This window comes from Macaca mulatta, chromosome X (assembly GCF_049350105.2).
Source record: "Macaca mulatta isolate MMU2019108-1 chromosome X, T2T-MMU8v2.0, whole genome shotgun sequence".
Classification (NCBI taxonomy): domain Eukaryota; kingdom Metazoa; phylum Chordata; class Mammalia; order Primates; family Cercopithecidae; genus Macaca; species Macaca mulatta.
Genome location: NC_133426.1, coordinates 54,370,547 through 54,392,399, shown reverse-complemented (window position 1 = coordinate 54,392,399; position 21,853 = coordinate 54,370,547). Strand labels below are relative to the sequence as shown.

The window sequence follows — 21,853 nt, the reverse complement described above, 5'->3', positions numbered from 1 at the left end:
CGAGGTCAGGAGATCGAGACCATCCTGGCTAACACGGTGAAACCCCGTCTCTACTAAAAAGTACAAAAAACTAGCCGGGCGAGGTGGCGGGCGCCTGTAGTCCCAGCTACTCGGGAGGCTGAGGCAGGAGAATGGCGTAAACCCAGGAGGCGGAGCTTGTAGTGAGCCGAGATCCGGCCACTGCACTTCAGCCTGGGCGACAGAGCGAGACTCCGTCTCAAAAAAAAAAAAAAAAAAAAAGAAAAAGTGACTTCTGGCCGGGTGCTATGGCTCATGCCTGTAATCCAGCACTTTGGGAGGCCAAGGCAGACGGATCACTTGAGGTCACAAGTTTAAGACCAGCCTGGCCAACATGGCAAAACCACGTCTCTAAAAATACAAAAATTAGCTGGGCATGGTGGCATGCGCCTGTAATCCCAGCTACTTGGGAGGCTGAGGCAGGAAAATCGCTTGAACCCAGGAGGCAGAGGTTTGCAGTGACCCAAGACTGCACCAGTGCACACCAGGCTGGGCGATAGTGAGACGTCACCTCAAAAAAGAAAAAAGAAAAAAAAAAGAAAGAAAAGAAAAGGCAGCAGCTTCTATTTTTGCCATCAAAAAGGCCAAGAAGCTGGGCATGGTGGCTCACACTGTAATCCCAGCACTTTGGGAAGCTGAAGCGTGGATCACTTGAGGTCAGGAGTTCAAGATCAGCCTGACCAACATGGTGAAACCCTGTCTCTACTAAAAATACAAAATTAGCCAAGCGTGGTGGCGCATGCCTGTCATCCCAGCTACTTGGGAGGCTGAGGGAAAAGAATTGCTTGAACCTGGGAGGCAGAAGTTGCAGTGAGCCGAGATCGTGCCATCCCACTCCGGCCTGGGCAACAAGAGCGAAACTCCATCTCAAAAAAAATTAAAGTGAAAATTTTAAAAAGGCCAAGAAAATGTAAATAAGGTATCATGTTTCTGAAAAGTTTAACAGTTTAATGCTATCAAATGTTGCCAAGGGTGCAGGAAAAGAGGCCCTCTCACGCATTCATCTACCCCACTGGTGGGAGTATAAATTGGTACAGCCATCATGGAGGGCGATTCATCAGTGTATAGGTAAAGGTAAAATGCAGAAAGGCTATGACCCAGCCACTCCCTTTCTCTACCTCACCTACAAACACACACCTGCCCATGTGCCAAGGAGACACATGCAAGGGTATTTGTAGAAGCCCAGGTTATAACGATAAAAAACTGGAAACTAATTGTATTCAGCATCAAAAAGGCACATGTCTATAGAAAGATGTCCAAGAGAAAAAAAACTAAGCCACAGAATGATATACATAATACTTCCAAACAGTATTCCCTCTTTATATATACACTTCTATGTATATCCAAAGCACAGAATAACGTTTGGAAGAAGGCCGAGTGCAGTGGCTTACGCCTGTAATCTCCACACTTTGGAAGGCTGAGATGGGAGGGTCACTTGAGGCCAGGAGTTTGAGACCAGAGTGGTCAACAAAGCAAGACCCCTATCTCTACAAAAATATAAAAGATAAAAATTAGCCTGGCATGGAGGCATGCACCTATAGTCCAAGGTACTCAGGAGGCTGAGGCAGGAGGATGTCTTGAGCCTAGGAGTTTGAGACTTCAATGAGCTATCATCACAACACTGCACTGAGGCCTGGATGACCAATTGAGACCCTGTATCTAAAATAAAGTCTGGAAGAATACATACCAAACTGTCAATGGTAGTTACCTCTGGGCATGAATAAAGAGACTAGAATTAGGGAGACTGGTGAAAAGGTATTTAAGCTTTATCTGTAGTTAATTTTATTTTTTCTACTTTATTTTTTAATAAGTTTAACATCCAATGCAAAATTGAAAAAAAATGTCCCTTAGTATCCAATTTCTCTCCCAGAAGCAATCAGTTTCTGTATTAATATTTTACAATGAATACATATTTCTCTATTAATGATATAATTGGGAAGAACTGTGATTTGTTTCAAAGAGAAAAATGACTGGAGGTATATGTATTTTTTAAAGTTAACAAGTAGTTGGTTGTGCACAGTGGCTCACACCTATAATCCTAGCATGTTGGGAGGCCAAGGCTGGTGGATCACCTGAGGTCAGGAGTTCGAGACCAGCCTGGCCAACATGGTGAAACCCCATCTCTACTAAAAAAAAAAAAAAATACAAAACTTAGCCACAATCCTAGCTACTCTGGAGGCTGAGGCACAAGAATCACTTGAACCCAGGAAGCAGAGATTGCAGTGGGCCGAGATAGTGCCGCTGCACTCCAGCCTGGGTGACAAAGTGAGACTTTGTCTCAAAAAATAAAAAATAAAGTTAGACTGGGAGCAGTGGCCTGTAATCCCAGCACTTTGGGAGGCCAAGGTGGGAGGATCACCTGAGGTCAGGAGCTTGAGCCCAGCCTGGCCAACATGACGAAACCCCATCTCTACAAAAAATACAAAAATTAGCCGGGCATGGTGGCACGCGCCTATAGTCCCAGCTACTCAGGAGGCTGAGGCAGAAGAATTGCTTGAACCTGGTGGGGGCAGCGGTTGCGGTGAGCCAAGATCACGCCATTGCACTCCAGCCCGGGTGACAGAGTGAGACTCTGTCTCAAATAAATAAATAAATAAATAAACAAGTAGTTAACTGTATTTTACAAATTGTCCATAGACATTATGTTTTATCCTTACAACTGAAAAAAAAGAAATGTTTCCTGAAGAGTGATAATATAGGAAGAAGTGAAGTGAAACTAATATTAAGAAGTCACCAGCCAGGCATGGTGGCTCATGCCTGTAATCCCAGCACATTGGGAGGCGAAGGCAGGTGGATCACCTGAAGTCAGGAGTTCAAGACAAGCCTGGTCAACATGGTGAAACCCCATCTCTACTAAAAATACAAAAATTAGCAAGGCATGGTGACGCGTGCTTATAATCCCAGCTACTTGGGAGGCTGAGGCAGGAGAGTCATTTGAACCCAGGAGGTGGAGGTTGCAGTGAGCCGAGATCGCGCCATTGCACTCCAACCTGGGCAACAAAAGTGAAACTCCGTCTCAAAAAAAACAGAAAGAAAAAAAAGTCTCTTGGTGGAGCAAAAAGCTCAAAGTTGAAGGCCCAGTTCTAATACTAAAGGGCTGGAGGTTCCAGTCCAAGTCACAACTCCCCCCAACTCTGGCCCCAAACTACCCTGAAAGCGGCTAGATGACCCTAGCCCCAGGCTTACCAGGTTTTTGACCTGATGCTGGGTACTGGCCTTGAAAGCCACAGTTGGCAACTCATTGCGAAGGTAATCCAGCCATTTCTCCACAACCTCCTTGGGGACCAGGTCTGGGGTAAATATAGGAACAGACGGGGCTGGTAAGCAGAACAACACCTCCATGGTTCCCTCCAAAGACACCTCCACCCATACCCAAAGCTAGGCCCACCTACCATCAACAGGTCTCTCGAATGGCCCTGTCATTCCCATCCAGTCCGCAGGTTGGAGTTAGAAAGAACAGTCTGGTCTATGGGTTGCGTTAACCCTCCCTGAGGGGGCCTCTGTTCCCTCAGGGAATGGACAAACTAGCTTTCTGGTCCCAAACGTTCTCTTTCCAAAACAGCATCAGGAGCATCAGAGGCCTCCTAAATATTGTTTCCTATCCCCTCTCTGGGTCATTCTAGGTTGGGCCAAATGTCAAAGATAACCCTAACAAGAATGGCTATCATGTGTGAAGTACTGACCACCATGTACCAAGCATTTTATCATTACTTCTCTGTGAGGTTGGGATACTCATGGCCCATTTTACAGCTAGAGAAATGGGAGCTCTTGGAGGTGGCATGACTTATTCAGTGTCTCAGAGAAAAGAATCAGGACAGGTGAGGGGCCGAGCCCCAGACCTGAGTGACTCCTGAGCCCATGTGCTCCTCTGCCCCAGTCTGTGAGTTCCAGTATGAGGGAGGAGGAACTCTCCAAAGTTGTCCAATCACAGAGAAGGCTCAAAATGGCAAGAATAGGAGACTGAAAGGCAGACAGGCTTGGACTCCACACCTAACTTGTACTATACTCTGTGATACAGGCTTTGAAAATCAGAACAAAAATTTCTACTTTAAATGACTATTATGAGTATCACTGAGTTGCTGGGTTCAGTGTCTGGTCCAAGCTAGACGTTAAAGATGACCTGCCCACCTTCCCTGTCACACCCAATCCTGCCTAACACCCACCAATCTTGTTCAAGACCAGGACCAGCTTCTTGTTGCCTTGTGCTCGCAGGACAGCCTCCTCCATTTGGAAGCAGCGGCAGCCTAATGGGTCTCTGGCATCCAGGACTTCCAGAATCACATCAGAGTATTCCACCACCTGCAGGGCAGAGGACCAGGGGATAAGGGCAGGGAAAGGATAGGGTAGCAGTGACGCAGTCCCGTGAAACAAAAAGTCTCCATCTCAGTCAGGAAAAAACAGAAATGGAGAGGAAATGAGGCTGGACTGGAACCCTCCCCCGAAAGCCTGAAGAAATGGAACCCTGTACCTTACGGAACTCCTTGTAATAAGCCTTCCTTGTGGCCTCGTCATCCAGCTGAGGAAACATATTTAATTCCTGCAAAACTTCCTCCTAAAGGAGAAAAAAAAGAGAATGGTCCAGGGGAGGAGGGGGAGAGAGAGAGAAAGAGAAGCAGGGCTTTGGAAACTATAGGAGGCTTAAAAAATCATGTAAGTCCTGGCCATCAGAGAAATGCAAATCAAAACCGCAATGAGATACCATCTCACATCAGTTAGAATGGCGATCATTAAAAAGTCAGGAAACAACAGGTGCTGGAGAGGATGTGGAGAAATAGGAACACTTTTACACTGTTGGTGGGACTGTAAACTAGTTCAACCATTGTGGAAGACAGTGTGGCGATTCCTCAAGGATCTACAACTAGAAATACCATTTGACCCAGCCATCCCATTACTGGGTATATATCCAAAGGATTATAAATAATGTTACTATAAAGACACAGGCACACCTATGTTTACTGCAGCACTATTCACAATAGCAAAGACTTGGAACCAACCCAAATGTCCATCAATGATAGACTGGATTAAGAAAATGTGGCACATATACACCATGGAATACTATGCAGCCATTAAAAAGGGTGAGTTCATGTCCTTTGTAGGGACATGGATGAAGCTGGAAACCATCATTCTCAGCAAACTATCGCAAGGACAGAAAACCAAACGCCGCATGTTCTCACTCATAGGTGGGAATTGAACAATGAGAACACTCGGACACAGGAAGGGGAACATCACACACCAGAGCCTGTCATGGGGTGGGGGGAGGGGGGAGGGATAGCATTAGGAGATATACCTGAATGACGAGTTAATGGGTACAGCACACTAACATGGCACATGGACACATATGTAACAAACCTGCACGTTGTGCACATGTACCCTAGAACTTAAAGTAAAATAATAATTTAAAAAAAAATCATGGGAGTCTCAGGCCACTAAAAAGTAGCTTTGACTAACCAATAAAGCTGGGAACTGGAAGAAAAATGGACAGAACCCCATGGTTCATGTGTGTGCCTATGTGTATGCCTGTGCTCAAGCACCAGGTGGAGACCTGAGTGTGCACATGGGTGTGAAAGGGAGGGATGGAAGAGGGAGGTGTGAAAAAAACAATCTATGAGGGACATAGGATGGGGGAGGCATACACACTGCATGTCAGAAAAGGGAGTATGAGCTGGCAAGTGTGTATTCTGTGTGTGAGACAAGAACATCTGCCAAAAAGGCAGCAAGAAGCCCCAGAAGGAAGACAACATTCCCTCACATATGCTCCTCTCTGTCTCTCAATCCTCTCCTCATACTCTCGCTCCCTCTGCCCCAACCCCGTCCCCTGGTCACATGTAACTCTCCCGGCCCCCGATCCCACCACCAGCCCCAGTCTTTAGGCTCAACCTTGGGAGAGAGGAGCTCTCCAGGGGTGTCCAGTCACAGGGAAGGCTCAAAATGGCCCTTTATCTCCCTCTATCCCTCCCTTCCTCCCTTTGACCATCCCCACGGTTTTCCATCGTCCCCTACACTGATTCCCTTGTTCCCCTCCAACAACTTCACACCCTTCCTTCTTCCCTTTCACAGAAAAATGGCAAAAGATGCTTTGAGCAAACCTACCCAGGGGCAAGGACTGCACTCGTACCTTACGCTCAAACTCCTCCTGGCGTCTTAGGACATCCTGACAGTAGCTCTCGATGGTCCTGCGTTTTTGTCTTTCATGCTCCCGGGCAGCTTGTTGCTTCTCCCTCATCTCCTCAACCTAACAAGTGAACACACACTGGGACTGGAGCTGACTGGGTCTGCAGCCTAAGGGAGGGATGGGTGACAGACAGAGGAAATGGCACGACATGGCAGAGGTGGGAGGAGCAGGGTCCAGGGAGAGGGAAGATATGACAGCAGGAAATGAGGGTTTGAGAAGAAGAAAAAGAGAGATGAAGGGAAGAGTGGCAGAGAAAAATAAAAAGAGTATAAAAAGCAGAGAGAGAATGTATACTAGGCAGGTGGAACCACTTAAGACCAGAGATGGAAAGAAGTCAAGGTCTTGGGACGCTTCATCATTTAAAGATAAGGAAGGGCCGGGCGCGGTGGCTCAAGCCTGTAATCCCAGCACTTTGGGAGGCCGAGGCGGGCGGATCACGAGGTCAGGAGATCGAGACTATCCTGGCTAACATGGTGAAACCCCGTCTCTACTAAAAATACAAAAAACTAGCCGGGCGTGGTGGCGGGCGCCTGTAGTTCCAGCTACTTGGGAGGCTGAGGCGGGAGAATGGCGTGAACCCGGGAGGCGGAGCTTGCAGTGAGCCGAGATCACGCCACTGCACTCCAGCCTGGGAGACACAGCGAGACTCCGTCTCAATAAAAAAAAAAAAAAAAAAAAAAAAAAAAAACATAAGGAAGAAGGCCGGGCAGGGTGGCTCACGCCTGTAATCTCAGCACTTTGGGAGGCCAAGGCAGGTGGATTACCTGAGGTCAGGAGTTCAAGACCAGCCTGACCAACATGGTGAAACCCCATCTCTACTAAAAATACAAAATTAGCCGGGCGCAGTGGTGTGCACCAGTAATCCCAGCTACTCAGGAGGCTGAGGCAGGAGAATCGCTTGAACCCGGGTGGTAAAGGTTGCAGTGAGCCGAGATCACACCATTGCACTCCAGCCGGGGCAACAAAGTGAAACTCTGTCTCAAAAAAAAAAGGATAAGAAAGAGGAAAAAGTGGCAAAAGAGACTGTCAGTGGCTAGTCAAAGAAGAAGAAAGACATCCAGGAGAGTGAGATGACAAGAAAGTCCACGTGCTTCAAAGAAAGCATGGCCTCAAATGCTGAGCATTCTGATAAGATGAGGGAAGAACACTATCCATGAATGTGATGTCAGGGAAGGCGCTGATGAGGCCAGCAGGGGTAGTGTCAGCAGAGCAGTGGAAACATAAGCCGGACAGCAATGGACTGGGTGGTGAGCAAATGGAGACATAAATCCAGTATCATGGTAACCTCCCTCTCTCCCGGCTTCCACAAATAGGCTCAACAACCCTAACAACTCTTGCCTTTGCCCTTCCATTCAACACTTCTGCAGACCTGGCATTCAAGGCAGGCCCTCTCTCTCCCCACCAAGGCAAAAAGCTTACCCTCTTCTTCTTTAATTCAGTCTCTCGATTGGCATGATCATTGGGGTGAACAAAATGAGGTACAGAGGGCACTTTGGAGGTTGCTTTCTTCCCATTTTGCTTTGCAGTCTGGCCACCACATAAGAGAAAAAAAAACAGAGGTAATGAACCCATGGAAATCACCTCAAAAAGGCAGCAAGAAGCCCTAGAAGGAAGACAATATCCCCTCATAAATGCCCCTTCTATCTCTCAATCCTCTCATCCTCCCACTCCCAAGGTGAGCAGCAGGAGTTAAAGCTTCTCAGAGAAGTGTAGTTGTGGGGACAAAGAAAGGAGAGGTAGGCAAAAAGGGTTCCATCCCCAAAGATCTGCCTGTCTGGCTGGTAGAGCTCCTCTCTCCCATAGCCAGGCAGGGACTGACCAGAGACCTCTCAGAGGGGAAGGGCAGCTGGGAAGGTTTCCCAAGGCCCAGGGAAAACCTTTCCAGACAAGTGACTCTCAAAAGAGTGGTCCTCAGACCAGCAGTAGCAGCAGCACCTGGGAGCTTGCTAGAAATACAAATCATCGGATGCCATGCCAGACCTACTGAATCAGAAACTCTGAGGTGGGGCCCAGCAATCGATGTTTTCCCCCATCCTCCAGGTGATTCTAGAGGACTGGTTAAAGTTTGAGAGCTTCACCCACGCTAAACTGTGAGAACCCAGGCATTCTCTGGCCTATACCTTCTTCTCCTTGCTCTTTCCCAAGCCTTACTTACCCACACCTTTCCCAGCAGGACCAGGAGATCCGGGAACCAAAGATGATGTTTTGGCCTCCCTCTTCTCCATAAGAAACAGGGACTTGAGAATCAGACAGTCTCAAATCCCAGTTGTGTTACCTTGAACCTAGGAACTTTCTCACCGACAGTTTTCTCAACTAAAACATGGGGATAATGATAATCCCTACCAAGGTAAATCAAGCACGAAGCTGCATATGGCTTGGGAAAAATGCTGCTGATTCTCTGCTGTGGCCACCCAGAAAGGGAGGGAAAGCCAGATCCACTGACTCCAATGTGGCACTCTGTCCAGAGTCACCCAATATTTACTGGGTTTAGTGGGCCTCTCCCGGGACAAGCAACCTGCTCTTGACCTTCCCATCAACAACAGGCATGCCTTACCTGAGGGCAGGGCCAACTTATCTTCCTGTGGCCCTTGGAACCTTCACTTGGCTTTTTATTTTCTACAAAAGAAAAAAAAGAAAGAAAAGAGCCGTCATCTACCTACTCGATATTTGTTGACACCCGAATCAAGGCCAGGCCACACTGGGAACCTAGCTAGGAAGCCTCAGATACCATGTCTGTCTAGATCCAGCACAAGACAAGAGATGCGGATGGCAGCAATAGTATTGGAGGAAGTACTGGATATAATGTTTGCAACATTATTTCATTGCAAACTCAAATAATTCTGAGACGAATTCTGTACAGAGAGTAACCTGAATGTGTGCTTGTGACTCCTCTTTCCCCCAGCCAGAGCTTCCTACTGGGGGCAACTCAACAAGTGCCAGGCTGAGGTGAGGGAGTTTTTTTAAGTGCCAGGCTGAGGTGAGGGAGTTGGCAGCATGAGAAGGTAATCTAAGGAGTCCCAGCCCACTAAGCCCGGGCAGATGCCCTCAGTATGTAGGGAAACAACTGTCCCTTCCTGCTGACCCTGCTCAGGCCATTGCCTCCAAAGGGACTTGACCCACTCAGCCAAAATGCTGCCGCCTCCCTCAGATACAAAAAGGAGAGATCTACCACTTCTCCAATCATGACTTAGCAAAGCCCAGGAACTTATGAGGCCTCTCCCCTTCTTCAATAAGAAGTCCCATCTCTCATCCCGTTCACAGTTGGCCTGTTAGAAAGAATGGCTCCCTTTAATTCTTACCACCTTCACAGGGGCTCAAGGAATTCCTACAGAGACAGGAGTTTCTAGAAGGTCAGGATATATACAAACAAATATATTATATGAGCAGCTCAAGAATACCACACAGAGAACAGGCTCCACAATCACATCAGTTGACTCCCACTGCAGAGTTAATGTAGGAAACAGAACTTAAATTCTACTGCAAATTCTTTTTTTTTTTTGAGACCGACCCTTGCTCTATTGCCCAGGATGGAGTGCAGTGGTATGATCTGGGCTCACTGCAACCTCTGTCTCCCAGGTTCAAGCGACTCTCCTGCCTCAGCCTCCCAAATTCATATACAAAAATACGAATTTTTATATTTTTAGTAGAGACGGGGTTTTGCCATGTTAGCCAGGCTAGTCTCGAGCTACTGCAAATTCTTAAGGAGAATCAAGAAGATACTTCAAAGGAACTGTGTGAGAAAAAAAGATTTCCCAAAACTTGACACTGAATAAAAATTCAAAAGCCAGGTGCAGTGGCACATGCCTGTAGTCCCAGCTACATGGGAGGTTAAGGTAGGAGGATCCCTTGAGCCCAGGAGTTCTAATCCAGCCTGGGCAACATAGCAAGACTCCATTTCTCAAAAAAAATACACAAAAACTGGCCGGGCGCGGTGGCTCACGCCTGTAATCCCAGCACTTTGGGAGGCCGAGGCGGGCGGATCACAAGGTCAGGAGATCGAGACCACGGTGAAACCCCGTCTCTACTAAAAATACAAAAAAAAATTAGCCGGGCGCGGTGGCGGGCGCCTATAGTCCCAGCTACTCAGGAGGCTGAGGCAGGAGAATGGCGTAAACCCAGGAGGCGGAGCTTGCAGTGAGCCGAGATCACGCCACTGCACTCCAGCCTGGGCGACAGAGCGAGACTCCGTCTCAAAAAATAAATAAAATAAAAAAATAAAAATACACAAAAACAGACTGCTCTAACAGTCTGTGAAGGAAGCTGGGCACATTGGCACCTGCCTGTTGCTAGCTGGGAGGCTGAGGCAAGAGGATCACTTGACCCTAGGAGTTCGAGAACAGCCTAGGCAACATAGTGAGACTCTGTCTCTTAAAAAAAATTCAATAGAAATAGTGAAAAACAAAAAAGACATCACTAACAATCAAATTAATAAGCTAGAAGACCAAAGGAGGGAGCTTACTGAGAGCAAAAATTCAAAGAAATGGAAATGATGAGCAAAAATATAAAAGAAAAAATGGACAATAGAGCCAAGAAAGCTAAAATCTAAACAACAGGAGTTCCTGAAAGAGAAAAGGGTACAAATGGAGAAGCAATAATTTTCTGAAATAACAGATGAAAGTTCCTTAAGTTGAACATAGGCTTGAGGTTTCAGATTGGACAGAAACAGGTAGCAACAAGATTAACAACCAAGGCTGGGCGCCATGGCTCACCCTGTCATCCCAGCATTTTGGGAGGCTGAAGTGGGAGGATCGCTTGACACCAGGAGTTTGAGACTAATCCAGGCAACATAGTGAGACCTCGTCTATACAAAAAAAAATTTTTAATTAGCCCAGTATGGCGGCGCGCACCTAGCTCTCAGGAAGCTGAGGCAGGAGGACTGGTTGATCCCAGGAGTTCAAAGTTACAGTGAGCTACGATGGCACCACTGCACTCCAGCCTGGACAACAGAGACCCTGCCTAAAAAAAAAAAAAAAAAAAAAAAGAAAAGAAAAAAAAAAAGATTAACAACCAAAAAGACATACCCTGAACATATCCTGATGAAATTTCTGAACTCCAAAGATAAAGAGAGAAAATTCTAACCAATAGATCACACTTACTATGTGAAGGTAACAAAAAGACATTTTCAGGTGAGCAAAGATTACCACCTGTCTTTTTTTTTTTCTTTTCTTTCTTTTTTTTTTTTTTTTTTTGAGACAGAGTCTTGCTCTGTCACCCAGGCTGGAGTGCAGTGGTGCCACCTCAGCTCACTACAACCTCCACCTCCCTGGGTTCAAGGAAATCTCCTGCCTCAGCCTCCGGAGTAGCTGGGATTACAGGTGTGCACCACTGTGCCTGGCTAATTTTTGTATTTTTACAAAAGATGGGGTTTTGCCATGTTGGCCAGGCTGGTCTCAAACTCCTGGCCTCAAGTCATTGGCTCGCCTCAGCCTCCCAAAGTGCTCGGATTACAGGCATGAGCCACCACGCCTGGCCCTGTGTTTCCTTTTGGATAAAACTACTGGCAAAATAAAAATTAAATCAGAATAAAGATCCCAAGCAAAAGGAAACAAATAGTGGTGGGCAGGAAATCTACTCAAACTTATCACTGAGGCCAGGAGTGATGGCTCACAGCTACAATCCCTGCACTTCGGGAGGCCAAGGTGGGTAGATCACTTGAGCTCAGAAGTTCAAGACCAGTCTGGCCAACATGGTGAAACCCATCTCTACTAAAAATACAAAAATTAGCCAGGGCCGGGCGCGGTGGCTCAAGCCTGTAATCCCAGCACTTTGGGAGGCCGAGACGGGCGGATCACGAGGTCAGGAGATCGAGACCATCCTGGGTAACACAGTGAAACCCCGTCTCTACTAAAAATACAAAAACTTAGCCGGGCGAGGTGGCAGGCGCCTGTAGTCCCAGCTACTCGGGAGGCTGAGGCAGGAGAATGGCGTGAACCCGGAAGGCGGAGCTTGCAGTGAGCTGAGATCCGGCCACTGCACTCCAGCCTGGGTGACAGAGCGAGACTCCGTCTCAAAAAAAAAAAAAATTAGCCAGGCGTGATGGCACACAACTGTAATCCCAGCTACTCAGGAGACTGAGGCAGGAGAATCTCTTGAATCCGGGAGGTGGAGGCTGCAATGAGCCGAGATGGTGTCACTGCACTCCAGTCTGGACAGCACAGTGAGACTCCATCTCAAAAAAAAAAAAAAAAGAAAGAAAGAAAAGAAAATCACTGAATGTAAACAAGCAAGCTCTCATGTGACTAAGAACTGGAAGATATATTAAGAAAGGATTCTAAGGGCCAGCCGCAGCAGCTCACGCCTATAATCCCAGCACTTTGGGAGGCCGAGGTAAGTGGATCATTTAAGCTCAGTAGTTCAAGACCAGCCTGGGCAACATGGTGAAACCCCATCTCTACAAAAAAATGCAAAAATCAGCTGGGGGCCAGGTGCGGTGACTCGCGCCTGTAATCCCAGCACTTTGGGAGATCAAGGTGGATGGATCACTTGAGGTCAGGAGTTTGAGACCAGCCTGCCCAATGTGGTGAAACCTTGTCTCTACTAAAAATACAAAAATTAGCTGGGTGTGTTGGCACACGCCTGTAATCCCAGCTACTCGAGAGGCTGAGGCAGGAGAATTGAGTGAACCCAGGAGGTGGAGGTTGTGGTGAGCCAAGATCACACCACTGCACTCCAGCCTGGGCGATAGACCAAGACTCTGTCACAAAAAAAAATTAGCCAGGTGTGATGGCACATGCCTGTTGTCCCAGGTACTCAGGAGGATGAGGCAGGAAGATCACTTGAGCCCAGGAGGCAGAGGTTGCAGTGAGCCATGATCACACCACTACACTCTAGCCTGGCCGACAGAGTGAGACCCTGTCTCAAAAAAACAAACAAACAAAAAAAAGGATTCTTAAAATCCAAGAAGCATATCATAAGGAAATAGTTCAGAACTGAAATATCAAATGATTTCAACAAAATCCAGAAATCAAGTAATGGGGGTTGGAAAAGCAAAAGCATGAAAGCATGCTAAAGGTTTCATTTTGAAAGGGTAGGTTACAAAATAGTCATTATTTAACTTTGGTAAAGTGATAGAGAAATACAGAATTAATTATGTTTGATATAAATATGAATACAATTACCAACATAACTTTAATTACCGATGGAGAATTGTTTAAAAACTTCATCAAGTTAGCAAAGCATAAATAAGGGAATAAGAGGAAACAAAATAAACAATAAATATAAAATAAGATGGTACAGGGCCGTGCATGGTGGCTCACACCTGTAATCCCAGCACTTTGGAAGGCTGAGGTGGGCGCATCACGAGATCAGGAGTTCGAGACCAGCCTGGCCAACATGGTGAAACCCTGTCTACACTAAAAATACAAAAATTAACTGGGTATGGTGGCAGGCACCTGTAATCCCAGCTACTCAGGAGGCTGAGGCAGGAGAATCGCTTGAACCCAGGAGGCGGAGGTTGCAGTGAGCTGAGATCACACCATTGCACTCCAGCCTGGGTGACAGGGCGAGACTGCGTCTCAAAAAAATAAATAAATAAAAAATAAGACAGTAGAAATCTGACCAGACATAAACGTCTCATAACAAATGTGAATGGGTCAAATTTAAATAAACAGTATAAATAAACACAAAACAGACCTCCAGTCTCCTTTCTTCTGAAGTACTCATGTTGCAACAACAACAACAACAAAAATGTGAGGTTTGGAATGAACCAGGTCTGGACATTTTACTCAACAATTTCCATCAGCCTAACTTCCCTGGAAACTGAGTGCCTGCAATGGATACAAGCACACAATGAAAGAAAATACACCACTTGGAGAGAAAAAGAATGTGCTTCAGAGGGGAGAAGAGAAGCGGGGAGGGAAAAAGGAGAAGGGGGTACAGTCAGTCATCCCTCCCAGCACTCAGGAGCCTCTGCTCATAGATTTTTCAACAACTCCAGAGAGAAAACAGCTACCATTTTATAACCAGCAGATATTCTTACTCTGGCTCAACAACTACCTAGCTATATGACCTTGAAGAATTTTTTAAAACCTCTCTGAGCCTCAATGCATCCACCAACATCATCTAGGCCTAAAATCACCAATTTATCAGTACTCAAAAGCAGATCTCTGTATTCGTTAATCCCATACCTCCCATACTGTCACCCACAGATGTCCCTGTACACCCACTGACTTCACTCCTCTCATCCTTCCTCTGCCGTAGCATCAAACTCCCCACAACATTCTCTGAAACTCCCACCTGGGTGATCAACACTCCCCTAACAACCTCTCCCTGGGATCAATTCCCCAAGCTCCTGCCTTGAGACTTGGCTCTCCCAAGGACAATGCTTCACTTGCAGGCCTCTCAAAAGGTGGTGGTTGTTTTCACTGGCACATGTTTATCCTGGGGTCAGTAGGTAGAGAACGTAGTCCTCCAGACTCACCAGTGCCAAGCTGAGACTATTTTTCCCTCTTGTTAAAAAGAAAAAAACAAAACAAGACAAAACAAAAAAAAACCAGGTGTGGTAGCTCACACCTGTAATCCCAGCACTTTGGGAAGCCAAGGTGGGAGGACTGTTTGAGCTCAGTAGTTCAAGACCAGCCTGGACAACACAGAAAGACCCTCATCTCTACTGAAAAAAAAAAAAAATAGTGGGGCATAGTGGCAAATGCCTGTAGTCCCAGCTACTCAGAAGGCTGAGGCAGGAGGATCGCTTGAGCCCAGGAGGTTGAGGCTGCAATGAGCTATGACAGCACCACTACACTCCAGCCTGGGTGACAGAGTGAGACTCCATCTCAAAAAATGTGTGGAGAGGGATAGGATAAAAACCCTGCTCTTTTTGAGGCCCCAACTAGGCTGCTATGCCTGTCATCTATGACTTACTTTTCCTCATCTATTGAAGCACCTGGTTCATTGCTTTTCTTTCGACCCAACTCCTGCCACCAACAACCTGGGTGACTTTGGAGATCACCAGACAACCCTTCCAACAATCTAGATTTCCCACTTCCTTGACATCTTCACCTCCAAGGATCTCCACTCAATCATAGCCACTCACCCACCCATTCCTATGGTTACACCTATGGGGGAACGACCTGTAACTGCTTGGACTTCTGAAAGCAGTCTCAGACACCCCTCTGTCCTATCTTCAAGCCCATTTGTACAACCTCTTGGAGACCTGAACGTTCTACTCAGTTCCTTATTTGTCAGCCATCCTTCTTCCCTTCCTGACCAGCTAGCATCCCACAGTCTATTACAATCGTACTTCTGCACAAAGCCGCAATTCCTTTGCCCCTCCATTGTCCTACTATGACATGTTTATCAGTGTTTGGTAACCAACCAGCAGGCAGACAAGGCAGGCAGGTAGGCAAGTTCCATGGATTATACACCTGTGCCACCAACACCAATAGTTGTAAACTTTTTTTTTTTTTTTTTTGAGACGAAGTCTCGCACTGTCACCCAGGCTGGAGTGCAATGGCGCGATCTCAGCTTACTACAACCTCCACCTCCCAGGTTCACGTGATTCTCCTGCCTCAGCCTCCCAAGTAGCTGGGATTACAGGCACACACTACCACACTCGGCTAATTTTTTGTATTTTTAGTAGAGATGGGGTTTCACTATGTTGGCCAGACTGGTCTCGAACTCCTGACCTCGTGATCTGCCCGTCTTGGCCTCCCAAAGTGCTGGGATTACAGGCGTGAGCCATCTTGCCCTGCCAGTTGTAAACTTTTTAAGTGGTAGAACACTCCCCACTTAAAAAATAACTACTCAAACATGAACAGTGGCCAGGCGCCGTAGCTCACGCCTGTAATCCCAGCACTTTGGGAGGCTGAGGCAGGTGGATCCCTTGAGGTCAAGAGTTGGAGACCAGCCTAGCCAACATGGCGAAACCCTGTCTCTACTGAAAATACAAAAAAAATAGCCGGGCGTGGTGGTACGCACCTGTAATCCCAGCTACTCAGGAGGCTGAGGCAGAAGAATCGCTTGAGACCAGGAGGCAGAGGTTGCAGTGAGCCGAGACCATGCCATTGTACTCCAGCCCGGGCAACAGAGCGAGACTCCATCTCAAAAAAATAAAAAATAGGCCAGGCATGGTGGCTCACACGTATAAACACAGCACTTTGGGAGGCCAAGGTGGGCAGATCACTTGAGGCCACAAGTTCAAGACCAGCCTGACCAACATGGTGAAATCCTGTCTCTACTAAAAATATAAAAATTAGCTCGGTGTGGTGGCAGGCGCCTATAATCCCAGTTACTCGGGAGGCTGAGGCAGGAGAACTGCTTGAACCGGGAGGCGGAGGTTGCAGTGAGCCAAGATCTTGCAGTGAGCCACGATCCTGCCACTGCAGTCCAGCCTGGGGTACAGAGCAAAACTTCATCTCAAAAAAAAATTTTTTTTAATGTAAAAATAAAAAATAAAAAATAGGCTGGTCGCAGTGGCTCATGCCTGTAATCCCAGCACTTTGGGAGGCAAGGCGAGAGAATCACCTGAGGTCAGGAGTTCAAAACCAGTCTGGCCAACATGATGAAATCCCATCTCTACTAAAAATTTAAAAATTAGACAAGTGTGGTGGCAGGCACCTATAATCCCAGCTACTCGGGTGGCTAAGGCTGGAAAATCGCTTGAGCCCAGGAGGCAGAGGTTGCAGTGAGCTGAGATCACACCACTGTACTCCAGCCCGGGCAGACAGAGCGAGACTCTGTCTCAAAAAAAATAAAAAATTTAAAAGAATGCACAACAGTTAAAACTGCATTTGAACACTCTTCAGCACCCCTCAAAAACATTCCCAGACTTGATCATCATCATTTGGGTCCAAGATATCCCCAGCCCAGAGTGCAGACAGCTGCACCACACGGTACCTCCCCCCATCTTTCCCAGCAATCATCCCAGTTAGTCTGATCATTAATTGCACCTTACCAGTGAAGGTCTTGGTTTTGTGTGCACATAGGAAGTTTTTCTATTCAATTTTCACCATTTTCCTCACTAATGTAGATGTGTAGAATTATTTTTTATTTTTAACAGGTAATAGTCATATGATTCCAAAATAAAAAGGTGTTATTTTGAGAGGTCTCCCTCCCATGCTTGTCCCTATCCATTGCAGTCCCCTCACTGCCACAAGAAAGCACTTTATTAGTTTATTGTGCATCATTTTCTTTATGTAAATACCAATATATATTCTTATTTCCTCCCATTTTCTTCCATAAAAGATAGCATACTGTAGTCCTGTGGGCCAACTTCTTTCAGTTAGCAAATCTGAACATCTTTCCATCTAATAGTCTTTCCACACAATACAGTTTTTACATATAATCTTTCTATACAATACTTCTTTATTTTTTAAACAGCCAGAATTCTTAAGTATGCATATAGCCTACTTTATTTAACCAGGTAATTTTTGTCTTTTCCATCACTATCAATATTTTTATCATCTAGTATTAGATGTTCCTAAATAAAGTCCTAAATAAAGTATAATTACCACCTTTCTTTTTTTTTTTTTTTTTTTTTTTTTTGAGACGGAGTCTCGCGCTGTCGCCCAGGCTGGAGTGCAGTGGCCGGATCTCAGCTCACTGCAAGCTCCGCCTCCCGGGTCTACGCCATTCTCCTGCCTCAGCCTCCCGAGTAGCTGAGACTACAGGCGCCCGCCACCTCGCCCGGCTAGTTTTTTGTATTTTTTAGTAGAGACGGGGTTTCACTGTGTTAGCCAGGATGGTCTCGATCTCCTGACCTCGTGATCCGCCCGTCTCGGCCTCCCAAAGTGCTGGGATTACAGGCTTGAGCCACCGCGCCCGGCCAATTACCACCTTTCTTGTGTTACTTATAAATATGATTATTTGGTCGGGCATAGTGGTTCACGCCTGCAATTCCAGCACTTTGGGAGGCCAAGGCAGGCGGATCACTTGAGGTCAGGAGTTCGAGACCAACCTGGCCAACAGGGCGAAACCTCGTCTCTACTAAAAATACAAAAATTAGCCAGGTGCAGTGGCAGGCACCTGTAATCCCAGCTACTCCAGAGGCTGAGGCAGGAGAATCGCTTGAGCCCAGGAGGTGAAGGTTGCAGTGAGCCGAGATGGCACCACAGCTCTCCGGCCTGGGTGACAAAGCAAGACTCCATCTCCAAAAAACATGCAAATTAAAATTTAAAAAAAAGTATGATTATTTGCTTTTGGTATTAACAGTATGATTCTTGATGACATTTTTATGATTATATAAAAAATGTATTAAGTTTTTTCCCACCAGGCTGTCCACTGGCAGGGCCAGCACTCACACATAAAACAGAGCCACTGGGTTGCACAATCCTCATCCAGCCCACCCAGTGCCAGTGTACTATCCAAATGTTATCATTTTCTTTTCTTTTTTTGTTTTGTTTTTTCTTTTTTTTTTTGTTGAGATAGCGTCTCAGTCTGTTGCCCATACTGGAGTGCAGTGGCATGATCTTGGCTCACCACAACCTCTGCTTCCCAGGCTCAAGCAATTCTCCTCTGCCTCAGCCTCCCAAGCAGCTGGGATTACAAGCACGCTCTTAACCACTAGTACAACTTATGGTACCAACTGATAGAGAAAAATGTTAGGACATGTTGGGGTTATAGGCAGTGTGATATGTCATTTATTGCAATTCACCTCAGATCAAATTACTTAACCTTGCTAAGCCTCAGTTTCCTCATCTATAAATTGAGAATGGGGCATAAGGGAAACATTCTCTGACAAGGAAGTCAGGAAGACAGCAATGATACCATATGAAAAAGACCCAGACCGAGTGATCTGAAACATATTCAGCAGTTTTTAGAAGTTGCTGTGAAGGCCGGGTGCAGTGGCTCACGCCTGTAATCCCAGCACTTTGGGAGGCCAACAGGGGCAGATCACTTGCGGTCAGGAGTTCGAGACCAGCCTGGCCAACATGGTGAAACTCCGTCTCTACTAAAAATACAAAAAGTAGCCTGGCATGGTGGCTCACATCTATAATCCCAGCTACTCGGTAGGCTGAGGCAGGAAATGCTTGAACCCTGGAGGCGGAGGTTACAGTGCACTGAGATTGCACCACTGCACTCCAGCCTGGGTGACAGAGCAAGACTCCATCTCAAAACAAAACCAAAACAACGAAAAGTTGCTGTGAAATTCTATGAATATTCATTAAAAGCACAGGATTGGGAGGGGTGGTAAAGGAAACTCACTGTGTCTAAGTTTCATCGCGATGACCAGCTTGAAAGCAGATAGGTTCAAATCTGCTTGTTCTCCTCCTGTAAGAATGGACGAAGAAGCAATTTGAAGACAGCTGGGAACTACAATGCCACAAGCCCCCTCCTAAGTCCCCTAAAGGTAAAATGTTAAAGAACATTATGAGGAAGCCGTAATAATTAGGAAAACTGGGAGAAGCTGAAGCTAGAGCCTCATATGGCTGAGTCCACACAGAGAAGGAAGTGTCATACTACCCAAAGGGAGGAATAGGTCTCAACCTCATCCCGGGTGGAGTCAGTGGCTCAAAGCATCAGATGAGGTCTTTGGTTCTTATTCCTCCACACTATAGTGTTATATTCTAGGTAGAAGACTAGTGCTAAACACCTCCACACTGAGGGGAAAGGGGCACGCAAGGATGGTCTACTTCTATATGGGGTGATAATAGTGCCTCTTTTCCCAAGTAGGGGATTCTATACCTCATCTGCCCTGGGAGAGGTGGTGGGGAAGGGCGTAAATAGAGCCCAGGAGTCTACCCTGGGGAAAAGGGGCCTGAGAACAGGGATTCTTACCTGAGTGTCTATATGGACTGAGATAAGTACAAAATCTTGGAGGAGGGGGTAAAAATCTGTGCCTGCATATGCCTGGGGTCTATACCTCAGTGATTTGGGTTGGGGGGATTGCCATCTGTCCCCCTACTCTGGGGTGCAGAGAAACTGGGGAAACCCACAAAGTGGCTGTGTGCATCTCTGCTGCATGGGAAAAGAACCACAGATCTGTTTATCTCTAGATTGTGGGGATAGGTCCTGCGTCTCTTTACCCTGGAGAGGGCTGAGGTGAGGGATCGATATGCCTGATTCCACAACTATGCAGCTTTGAATAAGCAGGTCTGCACCTTACCCGCAGTGAGCTATTCTGGACCCTTCTATGGGAGGTGGACTGTGACAACTTTCATCTTTTATGCTGGTTGAAGTCAGCAGCACACTAACACTGAAAGAAACAGGGGCTCTGGTTCTCTGCATGGGTGGTGTGTGGAAGGGGCAGGCAATGCAGCTATAAATTAGTAGATCAGCCCTAATACTTGGGGGTGGGGGCGTCTGTGATTCTACCCTGGGTGGAGAGAAACAGATCTGAGCTCCACTACCTTGGGTAAAGGGGAGAGACCGTAGGCACTGCACTGCCGGGTAATCAACGATGTCACTCCCTCTCAACATTACAGGGAGGGAGACCTGCTTATCTGCTCCTGTGGGGTATCTCCCTTGCTACATTTAGTGATGCTAAATCTTTGGGGGAGGTAGGGGAGGTAGGGGGATGATCTGTGTCTACCTCAAAAGGAGAGGAACACATCTGAGCCCCTCTACCCCCATGGCCCCTCAAGGGGCAGACCTGTCTCTTCATGGATTAAGGTCTGTTTCTGTTTGGGTGCTTCGAAAAATTACACATTCGGTAAAACGGGGGCTACGGAAGTAGGGATCAGGTCTGATTCTCCACAATGGGGACTCAATCTAACCTAGGAGGAGGGGGCAATCGGCTTAGTTGTCTATAGGATGAGGCCTGTATCTGCAACCACTTTGGGAACGGGTGAGTTGGGGAGGGACACTGAGCGCTCTAGGTCTACGCGAATGGGGAGGAGGTGCCCTCCCTCTGTATATTAAATGTTTCTAAGCTCCTCTATACTGGTATGGGGGCAGATATATCAAAGCGTCTGTCTGTCCTGAGGAGGTGCCTCGAGGCGGCTGTCTAGAGTCAAGCCAAGGAAATGCCTTAAGTCGGGAGAAGTCTGCGATGCTCAGCTGGGTTGAGGGAGATGTCTCTACACGGTTGGGGTGGATGTCCCCCATTCCTTCGGTGGGTCGACTCCTGTCTATACAGGGTGAATGCAGAATGCAGCCTCACTATCTTGAGGACGATCAACGCTTCACCACACAAGTGAAGTTTGTCCCTCTCTACACCGTGTGTCCCGGGTCTACACCTTTCTAGGTGGGATGGGGCAATGCCCCTCTCCCGGCAAACTCCACTCCGCGAAAAGGCAATTAGGCGCGTCTCCACGTGTGCCGCGAACCCTGCCCCTCTTCCGGGTCCTTCTACCCTGGAAAGGATCCGGCTGTTTACCTCTCTATTCCAGGCTGGCGGGCATCTCTGGTTTCACATCCAATACACGATCCTAACTGCCCGGCCGTCTAGGTGAGAAAAGAGGAGAGTAGTTTCTTACCTACACTTCCGGCGGAGATCTGAGAAGCGAGGGCAACACGACAAGTCGGTTGGGCGAGCAGATGCTCTCGCGCAGCTAGGCTCCGACTTCCGGATCCCAGGCCGGCGGCGCCCGACTCCGCCCACTGTGCGTTCTCCGCGAGGGGACGGGGCTTCTGACTGACAGCTCGCGCCCGCCCGTCCCTTCCTCGCGACCACGCTGGCCCCGCCTCCTGGCTGCCCCGTAGGTAAGGAAAGAGCCGAGGAGGGCAAAGGAGGACGGCCAAGTGACCGGGAAGAAGCGGCGGGTCGACTGGTGCGGCTACATACCC

The 21,853-nt window shown here is 47.3% G+C and overlaps 1 protein-coding gene and 1 long non-coding RNA gene across 28 annotated transcripts in view; one reads left to right on the top strand and one right to left on the bottom strand.

Moving 5' to 3' along the window:
• Positions 1-21,632, bottom strand: part of GNL3L (G protein nucleolar 3 like) — a 148,038-nt gene extending 126,406 nt beyond the window's left edge. For 25 of the 27 annotated variants that reach the window (XR_013412967.1, XR_013412960.1, XR_013412970.1 and 22 more), the window contains exons 1-8: positions 21,544-21,632; positions 19,331-19,396; positions 8,745-8,806; positions 7,610-7,717; positions 6,134-6,250; positions 4,487-4,570; positions 4,182-4,317; positions 3,205-3,308 (exon numbers count right to left, since the gene is read on the bottom strand). Coding sequence is in view for 11 of the 27 variants with exons in the window: in XM_077989089.1 (XP_077845215.1) it covers positions 3,205-3,308; positions 4,182-4,317; positions 4,487-4,570; positions 6,134-6,250; positions 7,610-7,717; positions 8,745-8,806; positions 19,331-19,346 (627 nt within the window). In the remaining 16 variants the exon portion in view is untranslated. Of the gene's footprint in view, positions 1-3,204; positions 3,309-4,181; positions 4,318-4,486; positions 4,571-6,133; positions 6,251-7,609; positions 7,718-8,744; positions 8,807-19,330; positions 19,397-21,443 lie in introns of all 27 variants that reach the window. The other 2 variants (XM_015127514.3, XM_077989093.1) reach the window with 1 other exon arrangement.
• On the top strand, positions 19,830-21,576 carry LOC144338684 (uncharacterized). Its single transcript, XR_013412978.1, has 2 exons — positions 19,830-21,204; positions 21,262-21,576. It is a non-coding gene; the product is annotated as an uncharacterized LOC144338684 (long non-coding RNA).
• Positions 21,633-21,853: the final 221 nt, after the last annotated feature.